The sequence below is a fragment of the Geospiza fortis genome, unplaced genomic scaffold, assembly GCF_000277835.1.
Source record: "Geospiza fortis unplaced genomic scaffold, GeoFor_1.0 scaffold16, whole genome shotgun sequence".
Lineage (NCBI taxonomy): Eukaryota > Metazoa > Chordata > Aves > Passeriformes > Thraupidae > Geospiza > Geospiza fortis.
Genome location: NW_005054302.1, coordinates 4,379,184 through 4,397,470, shown reverse-complemented (window position 1 = coordinate 4,397,470; position 18,287 = coordinate 4,379,184). Strand labels below are relative to the sequence as shown.

The window sequence follows — 18,287 nt, the reverse complement described above, 5'->3', positions numbered from 1 at the left end:
CCGGAGCTGCGGCCGGCCCGGGGACACGCGTACCCGCCCGCACCGGGAGCCTGACAGGGAATTTTAAACTTGTTTCAGGTACTCTACCTACCCTGCCGTTCCCCTGCTTCTAACTTTTGAGGTTGTTTTTGTGGCTGTTTTGTTTTTAATAATTCTGTGAGGAGGGTGTAGATTTATTCCCTCCGCTTTGTGTGAGATTACAGGCTGCATAATTTGGCTTGCTCTAACCGAACCGCAATATCTGTCGGTTTCACCATTCTCAGATCTGGCTGTGGCTTCTAAGCAGTAATTTCTCGTAAAAATTAATTTTCAATCACCTGTGTGTTTGGGGCGTAATTCTGCAGGCATGTCTGAGTAGCGCCGGGCGTGTAGGGTTGTATTTGTGGAGCGGTGACGCTATTTTATAATGCCCCGGGGGAGGAAACTCTGCCGGGCTGTGCTTGTTGTGCAGCACCTTCTGCAGCCGGACCTGGCCCTGTCTCGCACTCCCGTGCCTGGCTCTGGTTTGGTGCATCTGACAGGGCGAAATAAGCGATGGTGTTGCCAGAAGTCGGGTTAAGTAAATGCATCCCACTAAACGGCAGGCTACATTTCTTGAACAACAGATGTATTGAAATGTCGTGTTTACTGTGTCTTGTCCTCTTGATCTGTGTTTGCAAAGCGGAGACATAACTCATAGTTGCAGCTCTTAGGGTTATGCAATTAACAACATACTTAAGATAGCAGTAGCACGGTCTTTTGATCTGGAAGGAAAATAAACCATTGAAGTATGTCTGGGTTTTCAAACTGGCAGGGTACTTCCTCTTCCACTGTCTCCTTACCATGTAGCATTTGCCTATATAGCAAACCAGTCAGCTGACAATAAGACTTCTTCAAGGATTGTATTAGATATATCTTAGTGAACTGAATTCTCTAACTGACAATGCTCCAGGGTGATACTACAACAGAGTGTAATGTGTCATCAATGAATCTGAACTCAAGCATGTTGGCATTTTAAAGAGAATTTTAAACTGAGAGAGTTTTACAGTTATGTCAGTGTAAAACACATTTGCAACAATTTTAGGGAATTAGGGAGAAAATTTTCTGTTTTCTCTCTCCCTGCTCCCTCTTCTTTATTAATTAGACCACTTACTCTTGAAAATTCAAAAACTTACTTTTTGTTTTTTCCTGATGGGTGTAGTTGAACCAATTCAAAGTATTTCATCTCTATACAAATCTTACCATGGTTATTACACCTTTATTACGACACCAGACTTCTGGGCAGCAGTCACCCAGGGGAGCTGCAATTACCATTACCATTTGCAGTCCTTTTTAAAAGGCAGTTATTATTTATAAGATCCTGACAGACAGAACTCCACTAACAGTATTTTTACACATTTGCAAATCAAAACATGCATTGAAAAATATTGTCTTAAAATGTGCGTGCAGAGAAGTGGAGTTTATTGAAGATATGCAATTTAAAAACAGACCTCATACTCTCAACCTGACAGAGCATGAAGGGATTATCCAGACTTGACTCATCTGTGCAGATTGTGCATTTCATGCTGACTGCTGTGCTGAACAACCCTCTGCTGCAGTGATTTCACTGCCTGCTTCCCTGGGTTGTACCAACCTTTAAAAACACTGTTGGTGTTCCAGAGCTGTTGATACTTTTGAGGAAAACTAAGTTTGCAGTTGGTGAGACTTGAAAAGATTGGAGGTGCAGTTAGATATTTGATGATACCTGTTGACTAGATATTTACTGCTCAGTTTTACATAGGTAAATCAAAAACCTTACAAAATTTAATTTTGTGAGGTCCTATACATGCTACACGCAGTTAAAAGTACTCTTTAAGCAAGCTGGAGAAAAAGCAATTCAAAGTCGCTGTGAAGTAAAATGAGGAACTTATTTGGGTCAGGTCAGTTTTTGTTGTACTCAGAAATGGCTACAGCTAAGCAACTCCATTTGGTAGAAAAGAGATGTGTGATTTAGTTTGACTTTTTTCATTAGAGGAGTCATAAAATCTTGTTTAGTATTTTCTGCATCATCTCCTAATATCTTAAGCCAGTTATTAAAAAATTTCTGCCCAGAACTAAAGAGTCTGTTATTTTTTTTCCCGTAATTGTCCTTTATTTATTTTTTAATTAAAAAAGATCATAATCTGGATTTTGGTAGCCTCAGCATCCAATGATCAATCTCTTCATAATCTGTATTTTAAATAATTCTTAAAAACTGAAATGCTTCAGAGGGAGTAGCAGTAGTAAATAATGGGGAGAGACATTTATAGTAATTAGGAGGAAGGGTAGAAAATGTGTGATGTAAAACTTCTGCTTTTCCTCTTCTGTAAATACTATTCTGCTGTTTTTGCTGTTCTCTGGAGCAATGTCTCACATATAGCTAGGTAGACATAGATAAGAGTTTTTCTAAGTTATCCAAGAGATATTTCATCATTCAGTCATTTCCATAGTGTTTGTTGCCATGGGAGCTAGCCAGCGGCCTTATTGGTGACGAGGTGATTGCACCTTGTTTTTTCACTTGGGGTACTGAAAACTGTGTCTGAGCTACTGTAAGAAACAGATGTTGTACAAAAACTGCAGTGAGTTGTTTCTATGAAGAGACTGAGCTGTTTCTGTCCTAGGACTGAAGTTGTAGAGTGATGCTTTATATCTCTTATCATGTATAGTTGTGTGTAAAATGCCTCATGTCTCCTAGCTTGCTAAATATTTACAATAAATGTACTACTTCTACCATATGTTTGAATCAAGAAGCCCATTAATTGAACAAGCCCATATTTTTATGCTTGAAAGAATTGACACTACGTTTTAATTGCTAAATTATATGTTAAAAGTAGACTATAAAAAAAACCAGAGGTGAGATGGTGTAATAAGAATCAGAGTAATTTTTCTTACTTCCTGGCCTCAAACTGTAGTTATTTTCAGTTTGAAAATAGATAGAAAATCAATTGTAATCTGCTCATAATTGCCTTCCTGGTAGAGTTATGAGGCATTTCACTCTCTCTTCTTCCCCTCTCCCCCACGCCTTTTCCTTCGTCCTTTTTTTTTTTTAATTTTTTTTTCTCACTGTCTGTATTTTTCTTCTGTATGTCTTGTGGAATAGGCAGATCTCCAGAGCTAGCGGAGGTTTTTTATTTAAAAGGTCTTCATCTTTAAATGTTTTTGTGTAACAGCTTGAGGCTCTGTCAAAAAGCATGTTCCTTACCAAGTTGTTTGGTGGTGAGTAGAAATTGACAGAGGTTTTCATAACCCTGAGGCTTTCTGCTTAGATGAACCAGGCATTTCTCTTTTACCTATCAGGATTGATTACTTCAGGTTAGATCACGTCTTATGTAAAAACTTAGCTTGCGCTGCCAAAAACCCAAATTGCTTTTTCCTTAGCATGAGGTGCTGTGCTTGACATTTGACACTGACTTTTCACATTCTGCTAGGGTGTTGTACTGACCATTAAAGAATTATTTTAGGGCTTTGGTAAACTCAAGCTCCGTTCATTTTTGAGTTATAGCTGCAGAATGAGAATGCTTTGAGAGCATACCTCAATTTTAAGACTTGCGCCTCTACTCTCCCAGCTCAAAAGGTCCAGGCAAGATGTTTTCAAAGTTTCCCCTGGGGAGTAACATAGCTCACCCTCTGCAACTGTGAGATTCATCATTCTTCCAGGCTTATGTCATAGCGAGCACCAGACTACCTCTCCTGATGGCTTGAGCATTTTGAGGTAATATTTGTTTGATTTATGATACCAGTGTAACACTTTAAAATTTGACATATGTCATCCTCCTCCCTGGGAGTGTGGGTGTCTATTTATATATTTATATGTACATGTGTGTGTGTACGTGTAGATGGATACAGAATAGAATGCTAGACCATCCCAGGTTCTGCTGTCCTTTAAATGTAGAAACCTTCTATGTGCTCATAAATGTACCTCCCAATACCTCTGTTTTGGACCAAAGTGATTTGGTTCTAAATTCTTTCAGGATAAAGGTGTTCTTTGCATAAAATTTCTGCAGTATTATACAAAGTATTTAAAATGTATTCTTGCTTAAAATTACAATTTTCTTCAGGGTGGATAATGAGAAAACTAAAGCTTTGTTAAGAAGAAGGGATTTTACTTTATGAGAGGTTGGTATTTTGAGAAAAGAGTGGGTAGAGAGGAGGGAAGGGCAAGACATTCAATGGATGGGAGTGCAGAAAAGTTTAATGGATGTTATTAATCCTCCCAATGGAAGAAATAGAGTAGCTTCTTTTGGTATGAAAGGAATGTCTTGGGAGGAGGTTGAAAGTTTCAGAGGAGTGCCAGAGATTGGAGAATCAGTGAAGCTGGAGGTGTTCAGTAAATGTGACACAGGTTATTGCAAATACCTGAAAAGCATTTGCTTGCTGTGAGTAGGTAAAGTTCAGAGTCTAGGGAGCATCTTAAAGAGTAAAATCCTTGAGCCCTTTACTGCTTGACAGAAACTCACATGATAATTCCTAAATGACCATTTGTGTGAGCCGTGCTCCCCTATGAGCTGTAAAAAGTAACGCGCTAAGTTGTGAAATCAATGAATCAGTCCCATGAAGCTTTGAAGTTTTGTGATGAACTGAACATTTCAGTGTTGCTATGACTTAGACCTTTTATCTTAGGATTAATGAAATTTGGTGGTTTGGCAGAGGTTGTCTGGAAAAGGGACAATTGCCTGTCTTTTGGCAGAAGCTACTTTCCAAGTCTACTTTTGTTCTTTAAACTGTTAATGTAAGTATCTGGTGTCTCATTCTTCATCTCTTTGCTCTCATAGTTACCGTTATAGTTGGTGCCTTGACTCTCAACAGGTCTCTTCAGTCCTTTGTTATCTGTAAAGCTAATATTTGAATTGATTAGTTATCTATCTTTCCAGATTCGATACATGGCTTCATTATTGATGAGAGACAGTTCTCTTATAAGAAGTGCCATAAACATTTACATGGAGATCTTGACTTCATCTTAGTGGAGAGCCTTAGAGCCTCATAGCTTGCAGCAACATCCCCTAAGGTTTTTCCACCTTAAAAACATTCAACTGCTTTGGAAACCTCAGATAATTTTTCCTGCAGCAATAATTCTAACACATGCTATTTGTAATGCCAGATACACCTCTGGAAATGGTTTGTTCTGGCTAGGGAAGGACTGTGATGTGCAAGTGCCCAGGGCTGTGCAGCTGGGTTCACAAGTCTCTGTAGCAGCTGCTTCTGGGGTTTGTACTGCCTTTCTTGCTGGGTTGCCAGCTAGGCTTTTGCCATCCTTGCCGAGCTGGGAGTTGGACTCATTAGAGTTGCTGGACCTGTCACTGTTGGGATTACAGTCTGGATTTCTTGAAGCTGTTGAGCTACAGTCCATGCTTTCTGGTGAAAGATTAAAATCAGAGTTTTCTGCTTCACCTACTGTTTCCCCAGCCACTTGTTCGCTTCTCTTTTCATAGCTTTTTACTCTAGCTGTTCTGTGGAAGAAAATAACATCTGATATCATACATACATTGGTGGGATTTTCATCTGGTTCTAGCAAAAGACTGTGTGGCTAAATGTGTTTGGGTAGTGCTCACTTTCTGGAGCTTGACCTTACTGCCGGGACTCATTCAAAGTCATGAGTTTTGTGTGAGATCTTTGCTGTCTTCTCTGAATTGAGCATTGCTTATAAGTGAAACTTGGTAAACCACCCTTGCCTGATCATTTAGGAGAAGTTAAGCTACAGATGTCACTGAGATTTAGTATGTGTTTGCATTGTGAAATTATGCAGCCAGTTTTTTCAGGAGTAAGAATAATTGTTGTTTGATAAGTTTTAATGGTGTTGGTAGAGTACATAGGTACTTAGGTCTCTCCATAAGGTTTTGTAAAGTATTTGGTGGTAGTCTGCCATCTGATTTGTTCATAAAACTGGCTGCTCCAAAGTTTTATAAGGCTGTGGTAGGACTATAACTCACATGCAATACCTTGATAAATTTTGGACATTAGTATGTTACAAATCAGTTTGGTTCTGATATATACATATGTTGCAAGAGAGACTTCAGATAAGCAAACTCATTAGTGTGAAATAGGCATCATCATCTTAAAGCTGATCTTTGTTGCTACTTCTGTGAGCAGTTTGAATTGTTCATCTGCAGCTTGAATGCACTTATCATTATGCCTGTGAGACCTCTGATGAGAAAATGTTTGTAGTGGGCAGACTGAAAACAGACGCCTCTGGTGGGCATTGTAAATAGGGTTTAGTTCATCTGCTGACATGGGATCCTTTTGTGGACCATAAAGCCTCATCCCTTGATGAGTGTAAGATGATGTTGCAGAAATAGATAATAAAGCTAAATAGGGCATATTAGCAAGAGATTCACCATCAGGCCAAGTGAAGTGATCATTTACCTCTTGGCACTGGTGATGTTGTATTTGGAGCACTGAGTCCAGCTTTGGTCTCTAAAGGGCAAGAGAAAGCACTACCTTACAGGGACCAGTCTGGTGCATGGCAACCAGGTTGATTGGGGGCTGGAGCGCATTGTGTAATGAGGAGAGACACCAGGAGGGCCGAGTTTGTTCAGCCTTACTTAAGAAAAGACAAAGGGGGATCTTACTGCCATCTTCAGCTCTATAACTTGTTTGGAGAAGACGGAGTACTCTGTGTGGAGGCATGTAACAAAAGGGGCAAGAGGCAGCAGTTGCCAAGGTATAGTGAGAATAGTGGCTGAAGATGAAGAAAAATGTGACCATGAGAATACTTACACACTGGGGCAGGTGTTTGGGGAAATTGTGGAGTCTCCAGCCTTGGAAATGCTCAAAAGGGAAAGACACAGAGCAACTTACTGTAGCTGAACCTGTATTAAGTGGGAGTTTGTTGGACTAGTTGAACTCCAGAGATTCCTTCCAAACTAAATTATTTAATACTAAATGTTAAAGCATCACCAATTCTGAATAAAGTATTCCCATTTGCATGTCTTTATCAGATCTAACTTCATGACAAGGACTGGGAAGAGGAAAGTATGAGCACTGAGGGGTTAGAAGGGCTCAAAATGTTAGCCTAATTAAAGAAATGTGTGCATGAATTCACAGGCCTAAAATCTAGCTGGCTTTTCAACTAAATACAAGAAAATTTGGTCAGCGATATTAATTACTGCTTTAAAAGCTGCAAACTTCTGAGCCCAGAATGACTCTGAGACTGCAAATAGCTGGAAAAATTATGTGAAATCACTAACACAGTTTTTCTCTTTCTGATGTATTAGGTTATCAAACATGAGCAAGCTGTTTATTAACATGTAAGATACTAGGATTTCAAAGCCTGTATGTAGCTCAGTGTGGAGACTTTTTGATGGTCTTTCCTGAGTTCAGTAATACAGTAAATCTGAAGAAAAGCTATACTTAAATTACAGGTAATAAGATAGACCTCTGTGCAGCTATTTTCTTTCATTCCAAGAATCCAAGTTCATTTGGAACTTTGATTTGCAGCTACAGTAACCCACTTTGTAAGATCTGGCAATTGTTGCCACTTGTGAAGTCTATCAAAAGCTTCTTCAGAAAGTAAGAAACAGTTATGTGCCAAGTGTGTCTCTACAAACCACATTATCATCTCTGTCTTCTCTGATTCTTAGCTTACTGAATCTGGGTAAAAAATTGAACCTTAACATGTTCTCTGCCTCTTTCATCCCAGTAGAGAGTAAATGGCAAGGCTGAAAGTCGTGCAGAAAATCCACTGCTGGCAGCTCTCTTGCAGAAGGCTCCAGGCCAAAAAGACAACTGCAGCCGTGTGGTACAGGCATAGGAATTGTGTCTCAAATAAGCATAACACTGTGAAGCCATTTAGGGCGACACAGAGTCCAACCAACACATTGAACTGTGTCCAGGAACCCTGGAGATTATGGGGCTCTATTGCCAGCAACATGGCCTGAAACACAACCTGGCCATGTCTCTAGACAGTTTGAGAAGCCTATTTTCCTCTGACAAACCTTTCAAATTCTTCACAATAGTCTGTGGCACAGATAAAAGATATCAAGTTGACTAGCTAAGTGTATTTAAATGAAGAGAATACTTTTTTTCACATAACCATGTTAGTTTTGTAAGAGGATTTTCTTCTGACAGAACAAATTTGAATAAAAGTACTTTGCTAAGCATGATGGTATACACTTTGTACAGTTGTAGGCATTGTCTGGCCACCCAGTATTGTCACAGGGAAAGTTAATTAGACAGTTCAAATTTTCGTGCTCAGAAAGCATCCAGACAACGTGACTCTTTCTGGAAGTGGGAGGAGATCAAATCTGACATGTATGTACTGGTGGAAACTTTTTTTCCCTTGAACATTTTGTATCTTTGTGTCTCCTTCAATTCATAAATAATAAAACTAAAACATAAAATAAGCAGTTGCAATCTTTAAGTAAGCACTGTTCCCCCATTTGTTGCAGAAATAGACAGTGCATTTCACACCTGAAGTTTGTGAGATGGTGTTGGTGAGAGCAGTTGCCCAACCTTAGTGTGTAAAAGGGGGTTTCAGTGCTTTCTGGGTTGCAAACCCCTAAGTACTTTCCTGCAGAGCTTTGTGTCTATTCCCAAAAAACCCCCCAAGAATTTCTGGCCATGTGACTTACTGCCCTTGGAAAGAAGACTTCTGGGATTGTCCATATGTGTGCATGCCCTGATGTGCTTGTGCAGGTGTGGGTACAGTGGCTTGTATATTTGTGCTGGAGTTTAACCACATTTGAGTTGGAGCATCCACTTAAAGATGGGAAATCCTTGTGCCTGCTGTGTGTCATTGTGCTGGAGGCAGCCAGCAGTGGCCTGGTTGTACTAGGAGGGGTTGTGTAGCACGGAAGGGGAGGTGATCCTTCCCCTGTGCTTGGCACTGGTGAGATAAATCTGAGCCCTCCCGCAGAAGAGAGACATGGAGTTATGGAGTGAGGCTAATGAAGGGCCAGAAAGATGATGAAGGGAGTGGAGCATCGCCTCTAGGAGGGAAGGTTGAGAGAGCTGGCACTGTTCTGCCTGGAGAAGAGGCTTGTGGGTTTCTTATCAATGCATATAAATACTTGAAGGGTGTGTGCAAAGCAGACAGAGCCAGCCTCTTTTCAGTGGTGCCCATGGACAGGACCAGAAGCAGTGGGCACAGACTATTCCTTCTGAACATTAGGAAATGCACTTTTTCTGGGAGGATGACCAAGCAATGGCAGCTGCCCAGGGAGGTTGTGGAGTGGCCATTCTTGGAGGTGTTCAGATGCTGTCTGGACAGGGTCTAGCAGCTGGCTCTTGGTAGCCCTGCTGGAGCAGGGGAGCTGGACCTGATGTCCTACAGAGGTCTCTTCCAACTTCAGGGATTCTGTGACACCTGTGAAAGGAGCACATCTTAGGAACCCATGCCTACAGTGAATACCTGTAAGTTACGTTACTGAGGAAATCATCATCCTCTTAGGTAAACAGTGGAGGGTTTTTTTGTCACATGATCAAAACTATTTAATTTTAAAATTAAAATCTGCTTCAGAAAATGGGTTTCATTTCAGGTGCTACATCTCAGTGTGGTAGTGAGGGTGATGATGCCAGTGTTTTTTGGCGTCGCAGAATGCTGCTTTGTGCTTTCTGTGTAGTTGACTGGTGTGGTTCAAGCCTCTTGGGCTCCTCATGTAGGCACACTGTGCAGCTGCAGGCTGGTGCTTTGTCATGTTGTGATGAACAGCTCATGGTCACTGCCTTTGTCTACCAACAGAAAAATGAAGACTGGATCTGTTTCACCTGTGGTTAGCAAAAAAAAAGTAATTGCTACATATGATAACACTTGGGGTTTTCTGCTTCTCTTCAAAACCTCAGAGGACTTCCTGATAAATGTTGCAGTGGTTTGCTCAGGTCTTGCATGCAGCCAATATACCAATGATCTAATGGGATAATACCAGAAACTGTAGACATTCTGGCCTTCTTTTAAGATGATGGCCTGCTGGAAAACGCATGTCTGCTTTTTTAATTTTAGGGATAACTAGAGAGAGATGAGTCTTTTTTCAAAGAGAGAAAGAACTTTTCACCACTTTGTTTTAATTCATTTGAAAGTGCATATTTTTCTACAGAGCAATTTGAAAATACGGTTGAACCTTATTTTAAAATATGGTGGTTTTGAAAGGTTAGTCATTCTCTAGGCAAAACATTACTCATCTTTATCATAATATCAGTTCTTTTTCTGAATTCTAGGCACTCTTTACGGGTCATTTAATTCAGTCCTTTGTATGGCTGTAAAGTGATGGGTTTTTGTCTGGTTTTGACTGTGAGTAGATCCAGTCTAGAGCACCACTTACCACTCCTCAAAACTAGGCGATCTTCTTTCAAGTGTTCTATTTAAGATAGTCTATCTCTTCATATAACTTGAAAGGAATTTTTTTTTTGCATTGCCACCTTGTAATTTTAAAAATAAGCATCTCCCTTGCAGCTCCCAAGTCCAACAGTAAACATAAGTTTTTCACCTTTTTTTGAGCTTTGTCTGTAGCCTATAACCTTAATTTCTACTTCATAAATGCAGTGGTACATGATTGATTTAACTTCTGCAAAGTTAAATCAATGTGTGTTCTTGCAAAGAACATAATTTATTACAGGAGACTTAGCACAAAGTTGTAAAATAAAAGATAATTAAACATGTTAATGGGACAAATTGTCTTTGTAATTGCTGCAATAATACCGCTGGAGTTACAGAATGACAGAATGACCATTTTGTATGCTTGCATAAAATAATTTCCCTTTAAATAAGACTTTGCTTTCAGTGTTTGAAACAACAAGATTTGGCTGGAGCTAGCAGCTTCTTTGGAGGGTTTTTAGAGGGTTTTTTCTGCCTTATAGTATTGCTTCCCTAATATCTTCAGCCTCTGCTGTCTGAATTTCCCAGCTGCTCCAGCTCTCCCCCCTTTGGTCTCTCTGGCCCTTCCATGTGTGCTTTTCACACCACACTGGGCAGGTGGGGGGGAGGATAAAGGGGATGCTCTCCTTCCCACCCCTCACCCAAACCAAGAGACAGCCTGGTCTGTATCTCTCTGCAGCATCCCATACACTTCTGCTGTGCCATTCTGAAATCTCCTTCCACCACGGAGTCTCCAAGCCCATCACCTCCAGGCAATTCAGGATTTTGTGCTGGCCTGCTGTTTAATCAAGTGGCACTAAGGACCTGATGAGCACTGTACAAGATGTCCCATACCTAGCAGCCACAAATATAGGTTTTTATAGTTTACTCATCTTGCAAGACCAGAAATTTGAAGGAGCTGTTACATTTGCTGTGTCTGGATTTAATTTACTACCTCTTTGTATTTTGAGTGTCATAATAGGAAGCTGTTGAACTCATTATTGGATTTGGAGGTTTTAGCACAAAAAGTAGAACTTGCTTTGTCCCTTTGTGCTGTGTGCCTTGTGCTTGCTTTATACCTTCTGGTGATGCTCTTAGGCACATCTGCCTTTCACAGATGTGATGGCACAGCCCCACTGTTTCATACAATGTCTTTCATGCAGGTGAGCTCATCATTCCCACAAGGAAGCCTCATCTACTTGATAAGCCTTAATATGAATGCTTTTCTGTCATCACAAGCATGATTTAATAGGATGATCTGATACCTTGTAAACCTTCAACAACCCACCTTCTTTTAGGGAAGAGCTGAGAAGATGCTTCCAGAAGAGGCATTTGGTTTAAGTAACTGATGTTGTGCACAAGATAGAATTAGAAAAAGTCGTCTTAATTCACCCAACTCTAGTTTACTAGAATATTTTCTGTAAATTTAACAATATAATGTAAGTCTTCAGACTGCATCCATTCTCATTTTGGTCACAGTGCTGCAGAATGGTGTTTGCATGAACTTTAATCTGCAACTAAAGTTTATACCTGGTTCCCTGAAGACGTGCACTTGGTGTGTGGAGAGTATGGTGGTACATGAAACAGGATGGTATTTTTATTGTTACTGTAGAAGACATAGAGGGGGCAGGTCTTTGCAAGTGAATATCTTACAGCATTATTTTTAAGGCAGTTTTCTAAGCTGAGTAATACACTTGCAGTAGTTGTGGCTGTAGAGCCATAAGTACAGCACTTCTCTGCCACGGAGTTCTCTGTTACAGATGTATATAAAGGGTATCATATGTGTCTCTGCAAAGCAAGCATCTCTGTGTTGCAAAAGATATGCCCGGCTCTAATCAGGGAGATAACAAATGACTAGCCTAGTGATCCTGCTTGCATTTAAGTGCAGTTCTTGGACATAGGTGAACTGGACTGGCTTCCAATTTTGCCTACAGAAGTTTTAATATGCTTAACGTTATCCAATACCGGCAACTGAGGTAGTCTAAATACCACAGCAGGGACTGATTAGCTTTTTCAGATCACTGCTTTTATTCGCTGTTTGCAAAGAGGCTTAATCCAGTGCTGGGGATCAGGCGTCCCACTGTGCTCGTGGGTAGCTTTCTCTCAGTCTTTGTGTTCTCAGTGGCAGAAATTAGTGTGGAGTCTCCTCCTGCCTCTGACTTAAAAGCTCCAAAATTGTGGTGTTAGTAGTTGTTTTTAGGAGCGTTTAATGGACAGTGTGGAGAAACTATAGTTGGGGTTTCTTCTTTGAAGTTTAATATCTGGGCACCTGATAAGCACATCAGTGTAATAGCATGACAGTATGTACTTTCATTTACTGTGTTGAATTGCCTTAATATCCACATAAAGCTTCGAAAGTTACTTGAAACAGTTGTAACAAACCTACTGTCATTCTCCCCTTCTGTTAAATCACAGTAGATATTTCCCAGCAGTTTGCCTGTCCTCACAAGCAGAGGAGGACAGCTGCCTCTGTGGTTCTCATTATTGCTTTTAGTCATGTAATGATGCTGAAGTTCAGTAAATACGCTTTTCTAGTAGTCATTCAGATGAACATTTGCAAATGCAAAATCTCTTCCTTCTGTGTGTTGACCTGTCTTCAGCTGAAGTTATCAGCAGTGGCAAATTCTTATTTGAAAGTCCAGTGTGCCACCTTTTTTTTATCAAGCATCAAACCTTGCTACAATTTTGTTGCTAAATGTCTGTGTTGGGCAATGGAAATGTTGGGCAGTGAGGGGAGATGTGGACTGGAATTTGTCTTTCTGTGTCGATTACTTCAATTGAAAATAAAAACAATAAAGAGTTGGCTATAGCCTAGCTCCAGACTTCTGTTCAAATATTCTGTCATCGAGAAGAGGTGGAAAGATCTTGGCATCTAGAACAGATCTGTGATAAAATAAAAGAGGAAAGCAGTTGTGTTGCAAACAAATGTAAGGGACTACAGAACAAAAGAGTAGTTTGTAGTCCCTTTATGTCAAGTGCTCTAATGTTTCAACTGCTTAAAAATATCCATTATTTCATATATTAATATTATATGGTTTTAGTTTAAAGACTTTCACCCCCTCCATTGAAATTACCCACAAGTACTCTTGGAGTTGTGTGTAAATGCAAGTTTGTTGCAATTATTGACTAATCTAGAAAAGGGTCAGAAAATTCAGAAAGCAGTTTCTGAATGCATTTCAATGTTTAGTGTGGGCTCCTTTCATACCTCCTTGTGCTTTATAACACTATGATTAATTTTGCTAACAAGAAAAGGGGACTACAATAGCTCCTGATAGATTTATTTTTCTTTAATATTTTTCCTGACAAAGAACATTTTGTTTCCATAATAGAAGGGGTTATATTCCTTCAGACTGATATATTTTAATAGAAACTCACAATTTTTACTACTTAAAAAATAATTCTTTTCTTTGTTTCATGAATTAGAAACAATGAGGAGAAGCTGAAGTCTGCCCAAGCCAGGTGTTTCTTGTTGGCAGCCTGCTCCCTAATGACTCTGGCTCTCATACAGCAGCTGCCTGCTAGTCTCTTTTGTAAGGCCTATTGTTGCTGCACACCCCTCGTTAATACACATGCTGCCCGGGGCAGACCCTGAGAATGACATCAACTTGCTTATCTTAGAAACCTCGGAACCTGATGCAGGATGGGGAGGTTGCCTTGCATCTGCCCAGCCAACTAATTGTGAGCTCTGCCGGCCGTGATTGGCTCCGCGGCCGCTCAGTAGTAGGTTAAGCAAAGACATCGCGGGTCCATCTGTTCGTCCATTCATTGTTCTGCTTGCTTGCCTGAAGTCTGCAGCTGAAATCGTGTTAAGGAGTTGCTTCTGGAGCAGCTAAGAGAAACCAATGTCTGTGTGTTTTCCAGCCAACGTGAGTATGGGGGCTTCTCTCTGCACAAACGGGACGGTTCACCTTTCTGGCGTTGCAGCTTTATCAGTTTGCATTTGGACAACGAGCCAGCCTGCATGTCGGCTGAGATTTGCACACTTTGGGTGTCTCTTGGAAAAAGAGGGATAGAAAAACAGTTGTGTGCTAAGAGTAAGTATATTAAAGAGCATCGATTCACACTGCATTCTGTTAAGGACTTTTTGAAAGCATCAGTAATGGTGCATTTCCCAGAATTTGAAAATGGTAGGAGTAGCCATAAACAGAATGAATTCTCTAGCCCACTGGGGAGAAGGAGAGGTTTCAATTTCTAAGTTACAGATATTTACCCTTTTTTGCAAATAAGCTGTTATTCAAATTGTGAGTAGTAGAAAAAGCTCTTAGAAAGAAAACCAGAATTAGACACCTTTTCCATTACACTACACTGTGGGTGAAATTTGCCATGTTTGTGGAAGTAGGAAGAGCTCCATTATAAGCTATCTGAAGAGGCTGCCATGTAAGATTGAGCATGAGGGTGCTCTTAGACACAGTCAAAGGTTTTAAGTTTTTAAAACCAGTTACCAGTGTGTCAGATCTAGGCCGGTTGTTTTTATAAAGTTTCTAATCTGTTTTGTTTTATATTTTGAGTTCAGATGTTAGGCTGAAGAACAAACACTGTGTGCTCACACATGAGCCAATGTTCCAAGGATCCTGTAAAAAAAAAAGGCCAAAACAAAGACCTTGAGCATATAAAAGGGTTAAAAAGAGGTTTGCATTTCTACCACATGCCCTATTGTGTGAACATATGCATGAGTCTATTGAAAGTTTTCAGAAGATGGGCAGGCCACCAGTTGCTGGTCTCCTGCAGTTCCAGAAGACATCTGTTGCCCCAGAGCATTAACCAATCTGTTCAATGGGACATCCCTCCTTTGTTGGATAGAATGATGCAGACAACAGCACTCGCTCAAATACAATGGTAATTAAATACATAGAAACTACAGCAGTAGGTATTTATTACATATTCATTATTTTATTTGCATTGTTGCAGTATCTTTATCATTTGGATAACAGATACATTCTTTTTTTCTCTTTTCTGATCAACTCTGCACTTCTGTTTGTGACAAGCAGTGAGTGTTTCAACAAAATTATTTCAATATTTTACATTTTGTGTTTAGGAGACTTAGAAAAAGTCTACCTGTGTGAAAACATGTATCTTCAGAAACTTGTTGATGGTCTTTTGCAAATACACATTTTCTGTTACACTGTGCCACATGACACTACTTTACTCTGTTATTTTCCTCTGTGAACTAAATTTGCATAAAATGACTTTTTATGCTCAACTGTAAGTGGAAAGTATTCTGAATACACAGTAAAAGATTAGGTGATCTACTAGCCCACGTCTCTTTGAGAAATATTTCTGTTTTGTGTGGAGGTGAACCAATGGGCTGATTGTTGCTAATGGTTAGTGGAAAATAGTGACAACTTCTAAGAAATGGTAAAATGTTATACTTCTACAATGAAGTGCTCATCTGGATTGTTATATTTATACCTGATAAATGTATGTGCAGTACTTTAAGCCTTTAACAGTGAACACAGTGTGAGATACTGTCATTTCAAAGGGGCTACAGTTTAAAACATATGTTATCATAGGTATGTCTAAATTGGGAGTTACCCATTTTATTAACCGTTTCATAAATACAAATTGTTTTACTGAGCTGTGGTGAGCATAACCAAAAAGGGAAGACTTTCATGACTGGAATTTTTGGAATGATTTTTGTTTGTTTATCTTTCATTTAAATCAGAATTCATAGTAGATGCTTTTCTTAGCTATTTGGCGTGGTATCAGTCAGCATACTTTAAAACCATATGTGTGCAATAAAAGCTCCTTGTGAATAAAGAATTCTTAGCTGCTGTTGCTCCTTAGATAAATGTGACCTTTTCTGGTTTTCATGAGCTTCGTTGTCCTGTATATAGGTACACTAGTGTTTATTTGGAATACAAATTCATTCAAATTGACTGCCTGGCCTGTTGCTCTTCACTAACCAAACCAAGACAAAATAATCAGCAGCATTCAATAGTGACATCTGATTTTCATGGTTCTAGTCAGTGAATCTCATAAAGGACATCATGATGGGAGCTCTAAAGTGTAATGTTTCTAAGACGTGCTACTGACCACAAATACGATATACAAAGTTTCCAGGCACTGTAAAAATTTGTCTGAAAATAAGTGCAATTTGCATGCAGGGTTTAGGCCAAATGCCAGGAATAGTGTACTCCTTATGCAAAACTGTTTCAGAAATATTTAGCTTTGAATTGACAGTACAAATACAATTTTAACTATGCTTTTAAAGCAATATTATAATGACTATATATTATCTGTGGGAGATGTTAAAGCTGCTCCTTCTATTATTCTGTTCTTTAAATAGTTTCTGAAAAACAGTAGAGTTCTTTGCAAAACAAGCAATTATATATTGAAGAAGGATGGAGATTGACAAGAAAATTAAAGCAGATAGATGTGAGGCTGATTATGTATATATTCCTAACAATGGACCAAGCTCAGGCTACGGTCATTTTTCATATGCAGTTGATGTGCAAATCATCTAAAGTACGTTTCATATAATGCCTGATCTTCAGACACATTCATATGCTAGTGACTTCTTTGAATTGCACTGGAGGGTGTTATGATTGTAGTTGCTGTAAAGCACTTAAACTTCAAGAAAGAAGTGATTGGAGAATGACTTAAGTATTATTTTAACTAACACCAAAAAAAAAAAAAATCCTCTTTCTAATCTGTGCACTTCAGTCTTTTGCTATTTGATGCTGTTAATATGCAAACTCTTCTTCCCCCCCTTCCAAAAAAGCCCTCCCTTCACTTTTAGTTCAATACTAAAATGACATTTCACAGTACACGGATTTAGGCAGTGACCCATTATCTCCCTGTATTCTGCAGCAGCGGTACATGAGCAAGCTCAACTTTTCAGTCCAGCTTAAAAGTATTGCCCATTAACTAGACTTCCTCGAGTCAGAGCAGATTGTGGGGTTGGTGGAACAATGATGTCGGGGCTTCCAGATTGGTTTGGCAGCTGCATTGTTCTCCGAGGGGAAACCAGACGCACTTAAGTCCCGCTCTCTTTCATGGGCTTTTGTTCATACCAAATTATTCTTTGGCTGTGCTAGTATTCATGATGGTATGTTAAAGGAGCGCATCCTAGCAACTAGAGGCTGGTTGCTAGGCAGCCTGGCTTCCAATGGGGGCTGCTTGTTTGCGATTTGTTTTAATTTTTGTGTGTGGTGTGTGTGTGTCAGTCCTGTGAAGGCCACAGTGTTGGTTTTTTAACTGTATCTTTTTATTTGAATATTGTGATTTGTTACTACCTCTGTGCTATCAAGTGTATTATCTTAGTTAATAAATCAGCGTGTGAAAAGGTCCATTTCCTAAATTCTTGTTGTGTTTTATCTCCGGGTTGCTAGAAATCCTAAAGCTTTACATTAAGAGAAGGCAATATTCATTAATACACTGCCTGAGAATTACAGCCCTACTGCCTTCTAACAAGATAAGATCTAAATAAAACTTTGTTTTCTTCCTTATTGGCCTTGCTGTGATTAAGGTGTTGGAGATGAAAGCACTGATGATAGATAAGATTTATTTATGTTAGCTAGAAATGTTCAGGTAGAGTAAGATTTTTGTGCCCCATAACCAGAACGCTCTACCACAATAGTGATGTCTTGGCACTCCCTGGCTATAGAATCTACTTTTACTGAACCATGGATTGGACTGTTTGATTCTCTCTAATCTTGAACCTGGATTAATTTGTCTGGTGCACACTCTCAAATCTTTATTGCAAGAAGAGGAAAGTACACTGTATATTAAAAATACTGCGCCAATCTTAAATGCTCATCTATAAGGGGATGGGAGAGTTAATGTATTTGCTGACAGAAATTTTAGGTTCAAGTGAAGTCCTTTGTCTCTATATTTTGCTTTATATTCTGCCTTACAAGATGGAAGTGTGAAAGAACTCTTTGTTTCATAGTCTTTCCTTAATTTAAATTCTTCTTTTTCATGGTAACCTTGCAGTACAATTGGTCCATATGGTCCATTTTTATTTATGAGAAATAATTTATGTTTTATTTTCTTTATTGAAGCA

The 18,287-nt window shown here is 39.5% G+C and overlaps 1 protein-coding gene across 3 annotated transcripts in view; it reads left to right on the top strand.

Annotated features, from left to right (window-relative positions):
* The first annotated feature begins 14 nt into the window (after positions 1–14).
* The window catches only part of ZC3H12C (zinc finger CCCH-type containing 12C), a 38,611-nt gene continuing 20,338 nt past the window's right edge, over positions 15–18,287 (top strand). The window contains exon 1 of one of the 3 annotated variants that reach the window (XM_031066093.1): positions 15–78. Coding sequence is in view for 1 of the 3 variants with exons in the window: in XM_005417702.2 (XP_005417759.1) it covers positions 14,125–14,148 (24 nt within the window). In the remaining 2 variants the exon portion in view is untranslated. Of the gene's footprint in view, positions 79–13,838; positions 14,317–18,287 lie in introns of those variants that run through there. The other 2 variants (XM_005417702.2, XM_031066092.1) reach the window with 2 other exon arrangements.